Source organism: Hemiscyllium ocellatum, chromosome 36 (assembly GCF_020745735.1).
Source record: "Hemiscyllium ocellatum isolate sHemOce1 chromosome 36, sHemOce1.pat.X.cur, whole genome shotgun sequence".
Classification (NCBI taxonomy): Eukaryota; Metazoa; Chordata; class Chondrichthyes; order Orectolobiformes; family Hemiscylliidae; genus Hemiscyllium; species Hemiscyllium ocellatum.
In genome coordinates this window covers 36,379,958-36,396,105 of record NC_083436.1, presented here as the reverse complement: position 1 = coordinate 36,396,105, position 16,148 = coordinate 36,379,958, and the positions used below count along the sequence as shown (strand labels likewise).

The window sequence follows — 16,148 nt, the reverse complement described above, 5'->3', positions numbered from 1 at the left end:
TTGTTCTGTCAGTTCACTACAGAAATCTGAAATCAGCTAGTTCACCAATTGTCTTACCCTTTCCTGTTGATTCATTTTCTTAGGTTTAAAGTTACATGCAAACCATCTGTTTGTCTTCCCTGTGATTCCATTTTTAAATTGCTGACTGAAGTTACCAAATATCACAGGACATTTTACAATAGAATGAGTAATTTCTTTGTATCATTCTTAAACACAAGCAGACTGCCTGAGGGTTCACAGAATTTTAGAACAGAAGTTTGGAACAATGTTAATGTGTACAGTAAGAATTATTTTATTGTGACTCATTTAATAATTCTTTTTTTAACCTTCATAGTTAATCCATTCCAAAACCTTCTCTTCAAAATAGCTTGGGCATTTGTTGTTACTTTGCTACTGGAGTAAGAAAGTGAGCTAATTGCTGTTTCGACCCTTCTCGTAGACAGACTTGAGCCCAACCATGTGACACTGTTGAAGGGTAAGAGGACCATCTATATCGCCTGTGGAGAAGAACACACTGCTGTCCTGACAAAGGTTTGTTAAGGAAGAAACTGAAATTAAAATCTTCATGGTGCTTCTGAGTGATACTGGAAGTTCTTTAATCTTTAATGAAGCCTCACTTTGAAGGAACAGACCAATGACAAAAGAGTTCATGATAGAAATTGGAAAGTGGCAGAGCTGCTACACTTTCAAGATTCAAATGTATGCGGTGTGAGTTAAACCCGGCTCTGGGAAAGAGCACAATAGGCAGTGTAGCCTTTTAGTTGTTAGCAAAACTGACAGAACTTCAACCTGCTGTCTCAGGTTGAATAAATACAAATTATTCATTTATGAGTATAGTCTTCCTATTGTAGAAGTAACATGTTGACTATTTGCAGAGAATTTGTTTATGCAAAATAGAATCAGTTAAAGTTACAAGTTTATATTACTAGATACCACCATGATGTGTGATAACTGATACAGCATCAGAGTTAATGAAACTAAAAGGGCACTGGATTGTTGGGTGTATAAGTTCCCTGAAGAACAAATTGTCCTATATGGATTAGGAAATCCACCTTTCCGATCTGTCAAGGAGAATCTTGTTGAGTAAATGATAAAGTTTATAATACGATGACAACTATTTGCAGGCTGCATGACTATGCCTTACATTACCACAGACACTGTTAGAAGCATACTATCCACAGGTCTGTCTCCCACAAACTCCTTTTTTGCTCTGACCAAGTCCCCATGGCATCATCAATGGATGTTGCTTACTGCACTCAACTAAGTATTGTCCATTTCAAGACCATATACAACATAGACTACTGACTCTTCAATACTTTTGTAATGACGTTTCTGAAGGGGTGGATGGTAATGAATCTAAGTTTGCTGATAACTCAAAGCTTGGTGGAAAGGTAAGCAGGACGGTTTAAGTAGATGGACGAGTAAAAAGTGAGGTCTGCAGATGCTGGAGATCAGAGATGAAAATCATCAGGATGAAGGGCTTGTGCCCGAAACATCGAATTTCCTGTTCCTTGGATGCTGCCTGACCTGCTGCACTTTAACCAGCAACACATTTTCAGCTCAGTTAAGTAGATGGACAGCAAGTTGCAGAAATGGAAATGTGCAACAGTTTTTGAAAGATGTGAAATTCTTAAATGCTGATGTTTCAATAAGACCTGGATGCAATTGTGAAAAAACACAAAAAATTTAGCATACAAGTAAAGCAAACGATTAGGAGGGAAAATAGCAAGTTGGTCTTTATCACAAGACTATTTGAGAAAAGAAATAGAGAAGTCTTGCTACAGTTGTATGGGGCATTTGTGAGTTCAGATCTGAAATGCTATGTGCAGTTTGGATCTCCATATTTAAGGGAAAATGTAGCTGCATTGGGAACATTACAGCAAAAGTTGACTAAGTCTCTGGGCTGAAGGAATGGTCTGATGAAAGGCTGAGTGAATTTGGCCTATATTTGCATGAGTGTTGATGAATGAGGAACAATCTCATTAACATACAAGATTCCGAAGTTTGAAGAAGAGTCACCACATTCTCAACTCTGTCTCTCCACAGATACTGCTGAGTTTCTCCAGCACTTTCTGAATTGATTTCAGATTCTGAAGCAGTTTGATAAGCTAGATGCCGAGAAATCATTTGCACTCCTCAAGGAATTGTCATGATGAGGGTTGCTCATTTAGGACTGAGATGAAGAGAAATTTTTTTCTCAAAAGGTTGTGAATCTCTGGACTTCACAATCCCAGAGCATTGTGATGCTCTATCATTCATTCATTCAAATAGAATTGAGACTGAAATAGAATTGAGTCTTTTGTCTTGCAGGGAGTCAGTGGATATGAGGAAGAGGCAGGAAAGGGGAGTTGGATCAGCCATGATTGTACTGAATCATGGAACTGGCTCAATGAACAATACAGTATGTGCTCCAGGTTCTTTAATTTTGTGTGCTTATTTTACAAATAGTCATTCATCTGCGCCTTCTCTAGGATGGACTTGTTTACACCTTTGGAGCTGGGAGTTATGGACAACTTGGACACAACTCCACAAAGGATGAGATTAAACCTCATCTGGTTGGTTACCTGTTTGGAAGTAAAGTTTCTCAGATAGCATGTGGAAGGTGAGTTCGTAAAGCACCAATACATTGAAATGCAGATAAAGGTAATCCACTTTAATGTTTCCCTGTTCAGCACTGTTTGTCTTTAATATCATTAAATTACCGGGGTCTGAAATCTTGTGAAGTATCATGATGGTCATATTGACTTTGTTTGCTGTAGTAAGGTGTAGTTTAGTGAGCCTAGTTGGCATCATTTTGGACCAAGCTTTCCCTCTTTCAGACTTGAGGCTGCTGTCCATACTGCACTTTGCCCAAGACCCACACCTACCACACTCCAGAATGGCCATTCAGTCCATCCCATTGCTCAACTACAGCCCAACAGCATCCCTCCCAACCCCACCAAGACCTCCACCAGCTCCAGGATCTATTTGGACAAAGTTGCCCCACATAGCCTGCAGGATGCTAGTCATGACCAAATGCAGCATCCTCCTATACTGCTCCACCTCCATACCTTGGAGCAAGGTAGCAGAGGCACCTTACCCAGTGGACCACAATAGCAGAAGAGGAGAGCTGCTGAATTCCATTGGACCAATGTTCCCATAACTCTGCAAGCCCTAGCCCAGATAAAAGCCCAGCTTTGAGAGTGTGATGGCACTAGCGACTTCTGGCTTGGAATGCTGGGTGGAGTCCTGGGCTTGATCCATGATGGAACCCCAAGCCTCATTTATTATCGAAGCATCTGCCAAGGTCTGAAGAAAGTCCAAATGCTCTCTTCTCCTGAGCCAATAGGAATCAGCAAAATCCTAGTAGAAAATGGAACGGCTCCACATAGAAGTACACCTTCCCCAACAATCAGCAAGAAGAGAATTTCCTTTTGCTTTCTGTCCCAAATCCTAATTCAAAGTTCAACACCAAAATTGTTTGAGGCAAAGTCCTTCCAGTGTGAGTTATCAGACGTATGTATGTTTACACAGCTATCATACACTTGTTTTTGTTCCATCGTGTGGCAAAATCTACTCTTTTGGTCGTGGAGAGGAAGGGCAATTGGGAAACAAAGAGACCAGAGATCAGTTGGTGCCTCTTTCCATTAACATAACGGACATATTTGCCTATAATGGATATGAAGATGGTAAGCAATGTAAAATGATATACCTATAACTTGCTCCCATAGTCAGGCTATGCCAATGTAGCTGCAATACTGGCATCTATGTAGAAAACTGGTGTAAGTGGCTGTGCCCAAAAAGCAGAAAAAGCCAGTCCCACAGATTACTATCCCATTAGTCTATTATTCATTATCAGCAAAGTGGTGGGACATATGAATTAGGAATAGCTGGAGGCCATTTGGTCCCTCCAGCTTGCTCTGTCATTTAGTAAGATGTGGTTCAAATTCAACATTCCTATCACCCTTCAATAATCTTGGATTCGCTTGTCTGATAAAAAATCTATTTTAGCTCTGCTTTTTAAAAAATTGCAATGACTCCCACCGCTGCACCTTGTTCACATACCCCCTCTGAAGAAAAATAGGTTCCCCTCGTCTCTGGATGACATCTAAGAATTAAACAGCGAGCCCGTAGTTCTGAACTCACTGACAAAAGGAAGCTTTCTTGCCCACATTTACCTTAAGACCACTGAGGAGCTAATACAGGTGTATCTCAATCAAGATGTCCTTCACTCTTCGAAACTCCAATGGATACAAGCTCAGTCTGGTGGGACTCTTGTGGTGCAGTGGTAGTATCTCTACCTCTGAGCTAGGAGACCTGGGTTCAAGTCCCACCTGCTCCAGAGGTATGTAACAACATCTCTGAACAGGTTGATTAGAAAATCTCTCCAAGCCCAGAACATCCAATTTTCCTCAAGGCTTGCTTAGCAATTGTCTGATCACTTGTATTCAGTTTGGGTTCTATCAGAGCCATTCAGTCGTGGCCTCCATACAGCCTTGATTCAAACTTAGACTGAAGAGGTGAGAGTGATTTGCCCTTGGCATCAAGTCTGCATTTGACTGAGTCTGGCATTAAGGCGCTCTGTTAAAATCTGGAGTCAATGGAAATCTGGTGCTAACTCTCCACAGGTTTAAATCATACCTACAACAAAGGAAAATAGTGATGGCTGTGGGAGACCCTTAATCTTGAGCATCTCTGAAGGAGTTCCCTGGGGTAGTTTTTTAAAAAAATCAATGTTAAGAGGAGGTGGAGCGGGTAACATTTGAACCCATGCATCATGGCTCCGAGGTAGAAACATTATCACTACGTCCTTCAGTTCCTCTGGGGGATTTTGTTTCTTCCCAAACCTGTTCAGAGATGTTATGTGCCTCTGGAGCAAGTGAGACATGAACCAGGGCCTAATGACTCAGAGATAGGGGCACTAGCACAACATTGCTTAGTTCCTCAGGGTAGTCTTCTAGGCCCAACCCCCAACTTCAGCTACTTCATGAACAGCCACTCCTCCAACATTAGATGAAGAGTGGCAATGATCACTGATGGTTAGGCACCATTCATGACTTTTCAGCCAGTAAGGCATTTTCAGGCACTTTCCATTACAAATCTGGGCAACTGAGTTTGGAATGGAAAGATAGGACCTGAAAGGCTCGTGGGTGTAAACGATGAACTTAGTACAGAAGGAAGAACAGATCAATATGTCTTTTGAGTAACACTGCGGCCCACTCAATCTGTAATTGTATAATTTGACAGGACATGGAGCAAAACTAGCTGTGAAAAGAATTTTTGCAGGAGGCCACCAAAGCTTTGCAGAGTGCTGTGATGAAATGGTAAGGAGATAAATGTACTTGAAGCCGCTTGATGGTGTTGGTTGCAATAAGGAGATACTGGTGGTTCAAGACCACAGATTTGGGAATGGGCATTCGACTGGGCTCAGAAACACTTCAGATGATTATTGGGTAACACAGAAAAAAGTGAGCTTCTCCCTTTTAATTCTATTAATTAATTAGCTAATGACTTAATTAATTTAATGGGTATCATTAAAAGTAGGTGGAATCTAGGCGTGAAGGGAAGAAAGTTACATGGCTCTGGAGAAGGGACATTGGACCAGTTTGTACGCTGTCCTCACTGGATTTGTAGGGTTTGGTGGGAGGGTATGTAAAACCCATCCAGCCCCCTTAATAGTCCAACAAGATCCTCGTACAGTTTTGCTAGCTCTGCCTGCTAGTGAATCAATGAATAAGGCCTTAATCCAGTCAGCGCTGGGATTTAACTGGCAGTGGGGGAGGCCCACACCAAATGCCTAGTGTGGCAGGTTTCTTTACATGGGCTTGTGGAAGGCAGGTGGGGACCCTCCTTCAAGGAAAGCCACTTATCCCTTCAAAAAGTGTTACCTCCCTGACAGTTTACCCTTCCTTCCTCACACACTCCAACCTCACCCCCTCACTGCCTCTAACAGAGCCAGCCAGCTTGCACCCAGTGAGATCCCAAAATACAAGGTCACGATTCAGTGAAGCTCAATTGCTCATCCAAATGCAGTACTGGCAGTGGTCACCACTCACAGTGAGGTGCAGATGGTAATGGCAATCTGGTGACAGTGGCCCCCCCTCACTGCCCCAGTTTTGTTCAGTTATGGGGCAAGGGCAATGCTACCCTGTAAAATGGTTGCTACTGGAGAGAATTGATGTTTCCAGTCCATGTTCCTTGTGTTCAGATGAACATGCAACCCCTGTTGGGTTTTGTTTTTCTCTTCAGGATTTGTTGCCCTGTGTCAATCAATCTTTCAATACTTTGAGGAGAATCGTGACAGTAGACCAGTTACTGGAGCAAGAATTGGACAAAAACACAAGAAAGTAAGTGTCTTAGTGCAAAATCCAGCTAATCATCCTTTATCTCGATATAACTCCCTTTTATTTTAATCTCTTTTCTGCAAGCACCTGAAGACACACTGTTGGATGTTGCAGTTACTGTCCAATTTATCAGCTGAAATGCCTTGGACAGATTCACTGCCAGCAATCCTTCATGTTAGTATTTGTCTAACTTATTGACATCAAGTGAGGAAGGATACTGAGACAAATTAGAGTCATAGAGATGTACAGCACGGAAACAGACCCTTCGGTCCAACTCATCCATGCCAAGATATCCCAACCTAATCTAGTCCCACTTGCCAGCATCCGGTCCATATTTCTCCACACCCTTCCTATTCGTATACCTATCCAGATGCCTCTTAAATGCTGTAATTGTATTAGCCTCTACCACTTCCTCTGGCAGCTCATTCCATACATGTACCACCTTCTGCATGAAAAAGTTGCCCCTTGGTCCCTTTAATATCCTTGCCCTCTCACCCTAAACCTATGCCCTCTAATTCTGGACTCCCCCACCCCAGGGAAAATACCTTCTCTATTTATCCTATCCATGCCCCTCATGATTTTATAAACCTCTATTCTTTGGCAAAAGACAGGTTTAGTCTTGTTGAACAGTGTAGGTTTATTACATAGTACTTAATAGGTAGTTACATTACATCTGAGTTTGTGTGAGTCTCTTGTGATAAAGTGCACAAGTAAGTACACATTACTATTAGCTTGATGGAACTTAGTAACTGATACTAGAAAAGTCTGGTTATCTTGTCTCAGGAGGAGTTTATATTCTGATTGGCAGAGTTTATCTGGTTAACCTTCTCTTGTAACTGTCTTATACAGTAGAACAAGCTTAAATTTTACCAGATTGTTTATGTCAGACTTAATAGCACATTTTAAATGGGTTACAGTTAATTTAAAACAACTTGAGAAAATAAGTTCCAATCACTGGTGGCCCATGTACATTCAGAACAAAAACAGTAGCAGGTCATAGACCATATGATTTTTCAAGTCAACTTCACCACTCTAACATGTGACTGGTCCTGAACCTCAGCTCTGCTTATCTGCCTGATGCCCTTCTTATTAAATGTTCTTATATTGCAAGATTCTATTGATCTCAGCCTTCAGTGTACTCAATGACCTGAACATTCATAACCATCTAGAGTGAAACAGAAACCTCAACCAATGGTGAGCATGTAACTACTGTCAATTGTTGTGAGAAACAATCTGGTTTTCCAAAGCCTTTTAGGGAAGGAAAACAGCCATCCTTACCCAGTCTGATCTACATGTGACTCCAGACCCACAGTGGTTGACCTTTAATTGCCCTCTGCTGAAAAATGTGTTGCTGGAAAAGCACAGCAGGTCAGGCAGCATCCAAGGAGCAGAAGAATTGACGTTTTGGGCATAAGCACTTCTTCAGGAATTCCTGAAGAAGGGTTTATCCCCGGAACGTTGATTCTTCTGCTCCTTGGATGCTGCCTGACCTGCTGCGCGCTTCCAGCAACACATTTTTCAGCTCTGATCTCCAGCATCTGCAGACCTCACTTCCTCTTAATTGCCCTCTGGGTAGTTCAGGGATGGACAATAAGTGCTGATAGGGCCAGTGATACTCACAATCCATGAATGAATTAAAAAAAACTAAAGTCTGAGATAATATTTTACCAATTGGATGCATATTTTAGTGAACTATTTGCAAGACATGACACATTTAACTGCATCTTCTAAATACAATTTAGTTTGAAAATGCCTATAATATGATTGATAGTATAGAATTCAACTTGGGTATTTCTGTTTACTCCAGTAATGGGGCCCAAGCAAAACCTGTTGTTCACAGGATTCAGCTACACAGTTACTGAGAATTTGAATTATCTATATGTTAGTGGAAGCAGCTAACATTTACAAAATAACATAGGTTAAATTTGTCTGAATTTCATTTACAGGGGAATTGTTCGGGCATTTTCTTCATCTCAAACTCTGTGTGGAAGTTTCCTTGATGTCAAGTAAGCAAATGTTTCATTGCTGAACAATTAACATCAAAACATCGCAGTTAGACTTGCTGCTCATCTTATCTGAGTTTGTCATCTTGTTGTACAAGCCTAAGGAATAACAAAATTTTTAACTTGGATCACATGCTTATTTTCTGGTGTTTATTTTACCTAATTTACTCCAAGGAAATTCATACAACTAAACAAGTTAGAGAAAGGAAAGAGTTTTGTGAAAATATTGCTTGATGATTTGCAGGGCCACCTCTCTCTTGAAACCATCCTTTTCTGTATTATGTAGTATGTTCAAGCTTTGATCAGTCTTGAACCTGAATCTACCTCATCTGCCTACTCTGAACCTTGTCTTAACTCCACAAGCAATTTGAGTTTGGGAATTCATGGCCAACGATTTCCTATATTGAAACACTGCCACACTTTCAGTTGTTCTTTGAGTAAAAATCTGTGTAAGCATTGTTTCAATATTTCAGGTGGTGCAGCATTATCTGCAATACATTAGGCACAGACACCAGTTCATTGCTCTGCTGTTTTGCTATAATGCACTTTCACTAGATGTGTGACTTCAGAATTTTTGAGAATTTTTGCTGCTATACTTTGAATGAAAGGAAACGATTTGCAATTGTATAGTACCCCTTGCTTCAGAACATCCTGAAAGGCGTCAGAGTCTATAAAACACTTCTAAAATGTTCTCACTGTTGTTGTAATGTAGAACATGCAGCAGTCAGTTTGTGCACAGTGGGATTCCACAAATGGCAGAGAGATAACAATCAAGTCATCTGATACTTTAGATATTGTTGACGGATAAATACTGATCCTTCCTGCTCCATTCTGGAAAGGTTCCTTGAATCTTTTTATGGCTGGTTTAGAAGGGAAACAGTTTAATGTCTCATCTGCAAGGAAACATCTCCGACAGTATAGTGATGTCAGCCCAGATTAAGCACTCGATCTTGAAATGGGATTTGAACACTGTGATCAACTGCCATACAGCAACCAGTCAATTAATAGTTTTAATGCACTGATATTATCCTTACTGCACTGCTAGCATGCAAATAACATGCAAGTTGTGATGTGTTTCCCCCATTTGCATGGTATCATAACTTTTTTTTTGACCATTTGGAGTGTATTGTATACCCATCCCAATATCAAATACACTTTTGGACTGACAGAAGAAAGGGGTCAACATAGTGGGATCTACTTCAATTCACTAATTTCAATATTCGGTATGGACCATTTGCTTCTGTCAGTTGCTTTCCTGCAGTCTTACAATGAACACATATTCTGCTAGGTAACACTGTTGTCAGCTGAAATAGAAAACAGAAGATGCATGAATCACACAGCAGACCATCAAAAGACAAAGAAAGTTTCAAGTGCACATCGAGAGTGTGGTGTTGGAAAAGCAGTCAGTCAGGAGGAGGGGAATCCAAGTTTTGGGCAAAAGCCGTTTGTCAGGAATGAATCATTCCTGACAAAGGGCCCTTGCCCGAAACATCGATTTCCCCCTGCTCCTCGGATGCTGCTTGACCTGCTATACCTTTCCAGCACCACACTCTCAACGCTGATCTCCAGCATCTGCAGTCCTCACTTTCTCCCTCTTCAAGTGTACATGTCTGACCCTCCATTGGAACTGATAGTTTTATTCCCAGTATATTAGATCTGGATTTCTGAGCAAGTTTCCGTGACTCTGGGATGAAAGATATAAAACATTGCTTCTATTTTTTTCTTATTGCTGTTTTTCATTTTATTGCTTTACAAACTGATCGGTTCCAGTTGTATCATTCCAAAGGTGTCTCAAGATCCACTTTTTTCTTTATTTACTTGCTCCATGGGCCAAAACACTATTATAAGACAAAGAGTCTTCACAGGGGCACAACATAATCAAAAGCTAATAGAATGCTGGCATTTATATCTAGAAGACTGGAGCACATGGATGCAATAAAACAAAATCCTAGTTAGGACCACCCTTGGAGTACAATGAGTAGATCAGAGTATCACATGTTAGGAAGGATATATTAGCCTTGGAATGAGTACAGCCATTTATAAAAATGATACCTGGACATCAGAGGTTAAGTTATGAGCAGTGATTACACAATTTAGACCAGTTTTCTCTAGAATTTGAAAGGTTAAGGGCAATCTGATCAATATGTTCAAGATATTAATGGGAAAAGACAGGGTAGACAGAAAGAAACTGGTTGGGGATTCTAGAACTAGGGGGCATAATCTGAGGATGAGGGTCAGACTGTTCAGGAGAGATGATAGAAAGCATTTCTATGCACAAAGGGTGGTAGATATTTGGAACTCTTCCACAAATGACAGTTATTAGTTTTAAAATATGAGACGGATAAATGTTTGTTAAGCAAAGATATTAAGGGATATGGGACAAAGGCCTGAATGGAGCAGGGCACAGATCAGCCATGATCTCATTGAATGCTGTTGCAGTCTTGAGGGGCTGAATGGCCTACTCATGTTCCTATGTTCCTACTGTCTTCTCTAAATGATCACAAAAAAAACCTCAAAGGGAATGGTGGTAAGAAAAGCCCTCATCTTCAGATCCTTCCTACATGTCAGGAGTCTTGCTCTTCAACACATTGCTCTCAACATGGCTGTGGTGGGGAAGACACTGTTGTCTTTTGTGAAGATAGTCAGAAGAGAGATTTTTGTGCTTTTTGTCAAGCTTCACCTCAGCAGCTCTGTGATGCAGGACTTTCTTTTTGCTCTAAAGGCTATTCCCAGAGATCCACACTGAGACAAACGTCAGCTGTGCCTGAAGGAATATCAACTGTGCTATTTGATCTGGAAATATTAAAAGATGTTTTGAGGAATAGATTGTTTCCTTACACTGTCCTGCAGTGACATAGCTGAGATTTGAGGCTATACTCTAATCACTGGCCAACACTGGCTCTGGTCCATAACCAGCAAACCCCTTAAACTCGAGAACTCTGCATTCCTCCAGTGCTGCCTCTTGTATATCTGTGATCCCCTTTTCCCATAAAATTGATTGCCAGGTTTTCAGCCGTTCAGGCCCTTGGTTCACTCCTGAATCTCCTCAGTCTCTTTATCTTTCCTCTATTAAATCATTCCTTAAACCAACCTGTTTTATCAAGTTTTTGATCAACCATAATGTTGTCTTCTCTAACTTGGTGTGAAATGTATGTCTAATGATGCACATCTGAAGCTGCTTGGAATGTTTTGTTGCATTATAGATGCTATATAAATGTTGTTGAGTTGGCATTGGCTACACAAAGTCAATTTCACTGATTGAAGATGAGTACAAGGATTAATGAGGGTTAATGATGATGGAGTTTGGATCCAAAACACACCATCATTCCGTGGAATTCATGGGATGTTGGGCGGGAGGGCTGTAAGAATTTTACCTATCTCTTTATTGGATCATTGCACATGTGGTGAAGGTGACAGTTCAGCCGGGGAGACTGTTTGTTTGACCTCCAGCACATGGTGCCACCTGCTGTTTTGGATGACTGTAAACATTGTGTTAACACAAGAAATTGTACTTCAAATCAAACTGCAGTAAATTTGAAGAAACTAGTTCAATATTAGATTGATTACTGACGTATAATGGAAACATTCTTTATATCTTTCAAATCAGCAAAGATGGCCATTTCAAAACAAATGGGGAAACATCTGGTCTGAATCTGTCTGCAGCATATCTGGGCTTTGTGATGTTAGCAAAAAACTCCTCAGTTTTGCAGCAGGTAATGTTTTGTGTTTTTTCCAAAATGTATAATCGATTTTTAAATTTTTGTTTTGTTTAAAAAGCATTTCAGCTTGAATCTTACCAAATTTGTAATGATTTTCACCTTCTCAACAGCATGTTCCACTCAATAGGACTATAATTGTCTTAATATTACAAAATGCATTCCACGTCAGCTACAACTTGAGAGTGAAAGCATCTTAAATTGCAAATTATAGGTTCAAATGTCGAAAAGATTCCTCTACAAAATTGTTGCACTCCCTGATATGTCTCAAAACAAATTCACCCTGATAGTGTTTAGTTTCACCCACTGTGAAATACTAGAGTGTCCTTTTATAAATCTTTTCACATTCAGGGCTATTTATGTGATTCTGTGTTGTTTACACTCATTCTCTGGTCATTTTCACTATTTGATGTTTCATGCCCATCCGCCTTTTTCTCTTTTGTGCAATAAACTCACATTCTACTGTTAAAGGTCATCTTGTAGCCTCATGTGAATGTGTTTTATTGACTCACTGCCATGTTAAATATCTAAAAATTAGAATTAAGCATACGATTGATCAAGTGGGGTTTGATTCTGGGATCTGACTTGTCCAGGAATACTAGCATCAAGGATCAAAACAAACATACAGAAGGTGAAAACGGTCTTTAGTGGTTTGGCAAATAGATTAGATTAGATTACTTACAGTGTGGAAACAGGGTCTTCAGCCCAACAAGTCCACACGAACCCTTCGAAGAGCAACCCACCCAGACCTAATCCCCTACATTTACCCCTTCACCTAACACTATGGGCAATTTAGCATGGCCAATTCACCTAACCTGCACATTTTTGGACTGTGGGAGGAAACCGGAGCACCCGGAGGAAACCCACACAGACACGGGGAGAATGTGCAAACTCTACACAGACAGTTGCCTGAGGCAGGAATTGAACCTGGGTCTCTGGCACTGTGAGGCAGCAGTGCTAACCACTGTGCCACCGCGCCGCCCACCAAATAGAATTAAGGAGATTTCAAAGAGTCTTTACAAATACATTCAGGACAAAAGAGTAACTAGGGAGAGAATAGGCTCCCTCAAAGATCAGCAAGGCGACCTTTGTGTAGAGCCGCCGAAAATGGGGGAGATACTAAATGAATATTTTGCATCAGTATTTACTGTGGCAAGGGATATGGAAGATATAGACTGAAGGGAAATAGGTGGTGACATCTTGCAAAATGTCCAGATTACAGAGGAGGAAGTGCTGGATGTCTTGAAACGGGTAAAGGTGGATAAATCCCCAGGACTTGATCAGGTGTACCCTAGAACTCTGTGGGAAGCTATAGAAGTGTTTGCTGGGCCTCTGGCTGATATATGTATATCATCGATAGTCACAGGTGAGCTGCTGGAAGACTGGAGATTGGCTAACATGGTGCCACTGTTTAAGAAGGGTGGTAAAGACAAGCCAGGGAACTATAGACCAGTGAGCCTGACATCGGTGGTGGGGAAGTTGTTGGAAGGAATTCTGAGGGACAGGATGTACATGTATTTGGAAAAGCAAGGACTGATCAGGGATAGTCAGCATGGCTTTGTGCGTGGGAAATCATGTCTCACAAACTTGAGTGGATTGATGAGGGCAGAGCAGTAGATGTGATATATATTGACTTCAGTAAGGTGTTTGACAAGGTTCCCCATGGAAGACTGATCAGCAAGGTTAGATTTCATAGAATACAGGAAGATCTAGCCATTTGGATACAGAATTGGCTCAAAGGTAGAAGACAGAGGGCGGTGGTGGAGGGTTGTTCCTTAGACTGGAGGCCTGTGACCAGTGGAGTGCCACAAGGATCAGTGCTGGGTCCTCTACTTTTTGTCATTTACATAAATGATTTGGATGCGAGCATAAAAGGTACAGTTAGTAAGTTTGCAGATGACACCAAAATTGGAGGGGTAGTGGACAGCGAAGAGGGCTACCTCCGATTATAACAGGATCTTGATCAGATGGGCCAATGGGCTGAGGGGTGGCAGCTGGAGTTTAATTCAGATAAATGTGAGGTGCTGCATTTTGGGAAAGCAAATCTTAGCAGGACTTACCATTCAGTGTCTAAGGTCCTAGGGAGTGTTGCTGAACAAAGAGACCTTGGAATGCAGGTTCATAACTCCTTGAAAGTGGAGTCGCAGGTAGATAGGATAGTGAAGAAGGCGTTTGGTATGCTTTCCTTTATTGGTCAGAGTATTGAGTACAGGAGTTGGGAGGTCATGTTGCGGCTGTACAGGACATTGGTTTGGCCACTGTTGGAATATTGCGTGCAATTCTGGTCTCCTTCCTATTGGAAAGATGTTGTGAAACTTGAAAGGGTTCAGAAAAGATTTACAAAGATATTGCCAGGGTTGGAGAATTTAAGCTATAGGGAGAAGCTGAACAGGCTGGGGCTGTTTTCCCTGGAGCATCAGAGGGTGAGGGGTGACCTTATAAAGGTTCACAAAATCATGAGGGTAATGGATAGGGTAAATAGGCAAAGTCTTTTCCCTGGGGTTGGGGTGTCCAGAACTAGAGGCCATAGGTTTAGGGTGAGAGGGGAAAGACATAAAAGAGGGCAACTTTTTCACACAGCAGGTGGTACGTGTATGGAATGAGATGCCAGAGGAAGTGGTGGAGGCTGGTACAATTGCAACATTTAAGAGGCATTTGGACATGTATATGAATAGGAAGGGTTTGGGGGAATGTGGGCCGGGTGCTGGCAGGTGGGTCTAGATTGGTTTGGAATATCTGGTCGGCATAGACGGGTTGGACTGAAGGGTCTGTTTCCTGTACATCTCTATGACTCTGTGGTGAATCAGCAGATTATTTTTACATCATGCCTGCTTCCCATTTCATTTCTAAGTCAATAATGCAATATAAATTGATCTATTGATTCAATGCAAAACTGTTTTTCATTATTGGCTATGAACCATTCAGTTCAGCCAGTTGCTTTACTACAGTCTAACAATCCTAACTGTGTTAGGTAACACAGTTGTCAGCTGAAATAGAAAGCAGAAGATGCATGAATCACACAGCAGGCCAGCTAAAGACAAAACGTTTCAAATGTGCATGTCAGAACCTCCAAGAACTGAAAATGTTATTCCTAGTATATTAGATCTGATTTCAGAACATGAGATTCCATGGATGTGTGAAAAAAGAAAAGATATTTAGAATCTTAGAGATGTACAGCATGGAAACAGACCATTCAGTGCAACTGTCCATGTGACCAGATATCCTAAATTAACCTCATCCCATTTGCCAGCACATATTTTTCAAAATTCTTCCTAATCATATACTCATCCAGATGCCTTTTAATGTTGCAATTGTACCAGCCTCCACCATTTCCTCTGGCAGCTCATTCCATACACACACCACCTTCTCTGTGAAAAAGTTGCCTCTTAGGTCCTTTTAAATCTTTCCCCTCTCTCACCCTAAACATATGCCCTCTAGTTCTGGACTCCTCCACCCCAGGGAAAATACCTTGTCTATTTACCCTATCCATGCCCATCGTGATTTTATAAACCTCTATAAGGTCACCCCTCAGCATCCAATGCTCCAGGGAAAATAGCCCAGCTATACTGCCTCTCCCTATAGCTCAACCCTCCAACCCTGATTCTTCTAGTTTTTTTCACTGTCACTTTACAAATTGAGCTCCAATTGTGTAGGTCCAAAGGATTTTGAGAACCAATACTTCACCCTTCACTTGCCCATTGTAACAAAACACTATTACAAAGCAAAGGGTAAATGACCGAACATCTCTTCATCCCCTGTCTTCTGTAAACCATCAGAAAAACCATCAAAAACAGGCATGTACAAATCATTATGTGGAAAGAGCCTGAATTAGGGAATAGCCTGAAATAAGGAATTTTCACACCTGTGTGTTTAATCTGTGACATTGCTTGAAATTTCTGTCATTGGAAATACCAACCCCAATAGTATAAGCTCAGGAAGGATCACTCGACCCAAAATGTTAACTGGTTTCTTTCCACAGGTGCTGCCAGACCTGCTGAGCTTTTCCAGCAATCTCTATTTTTGCTTCCAACAGTGTAAGCACCATACCCATCTATCGAACAGCACAATAAGTCATTTTTTTGGAAATTAATGATCTAACATTGTAA

General features: G+C 41.1%; 1 protein-coding gene across 2 annotated transcripts in view; it reads left to right on the top strand.

Moving 5' to 3' along the window:
* The window catches only part of LOC132833445 (probable E3 ubiquitin-protein ligase HERC3), a 64,519-nt gene that overhangs the window by 11,707 nt on the left and 36,664 nt on the right, over positions 1–16,148 (top strand). For both annotated transcript variants that reach the window (XM_060851732.1, XM_060851733.1), the window contains 7 exons: positions 440–531; positions 2,472–2,602; positions 3,514–3,668; positions 5,227–5,303; positions 6,229–6,326; positions 8,270–8,329; positions 11,934–12,039. In XM_060851732.1, the coding sequence (XP_060707715.1) occupies positions 440–531; positions 2,472–2,602; positions 3,514–3,668; positions 5,227–5,303; positions 6,229–6,326; positions 8,270–8,329; positions 11,934–12,039 (719 nt within the window). The remainder of the gene's footprint in view (positions 1–439; positions 532–2,471; positions 2,603–3,513; positions 3,669–5,226; positions 5,304–6,228; positions 6,327–8,269; positions 8,330–11,933; positions 12,040–16,148) is intronic.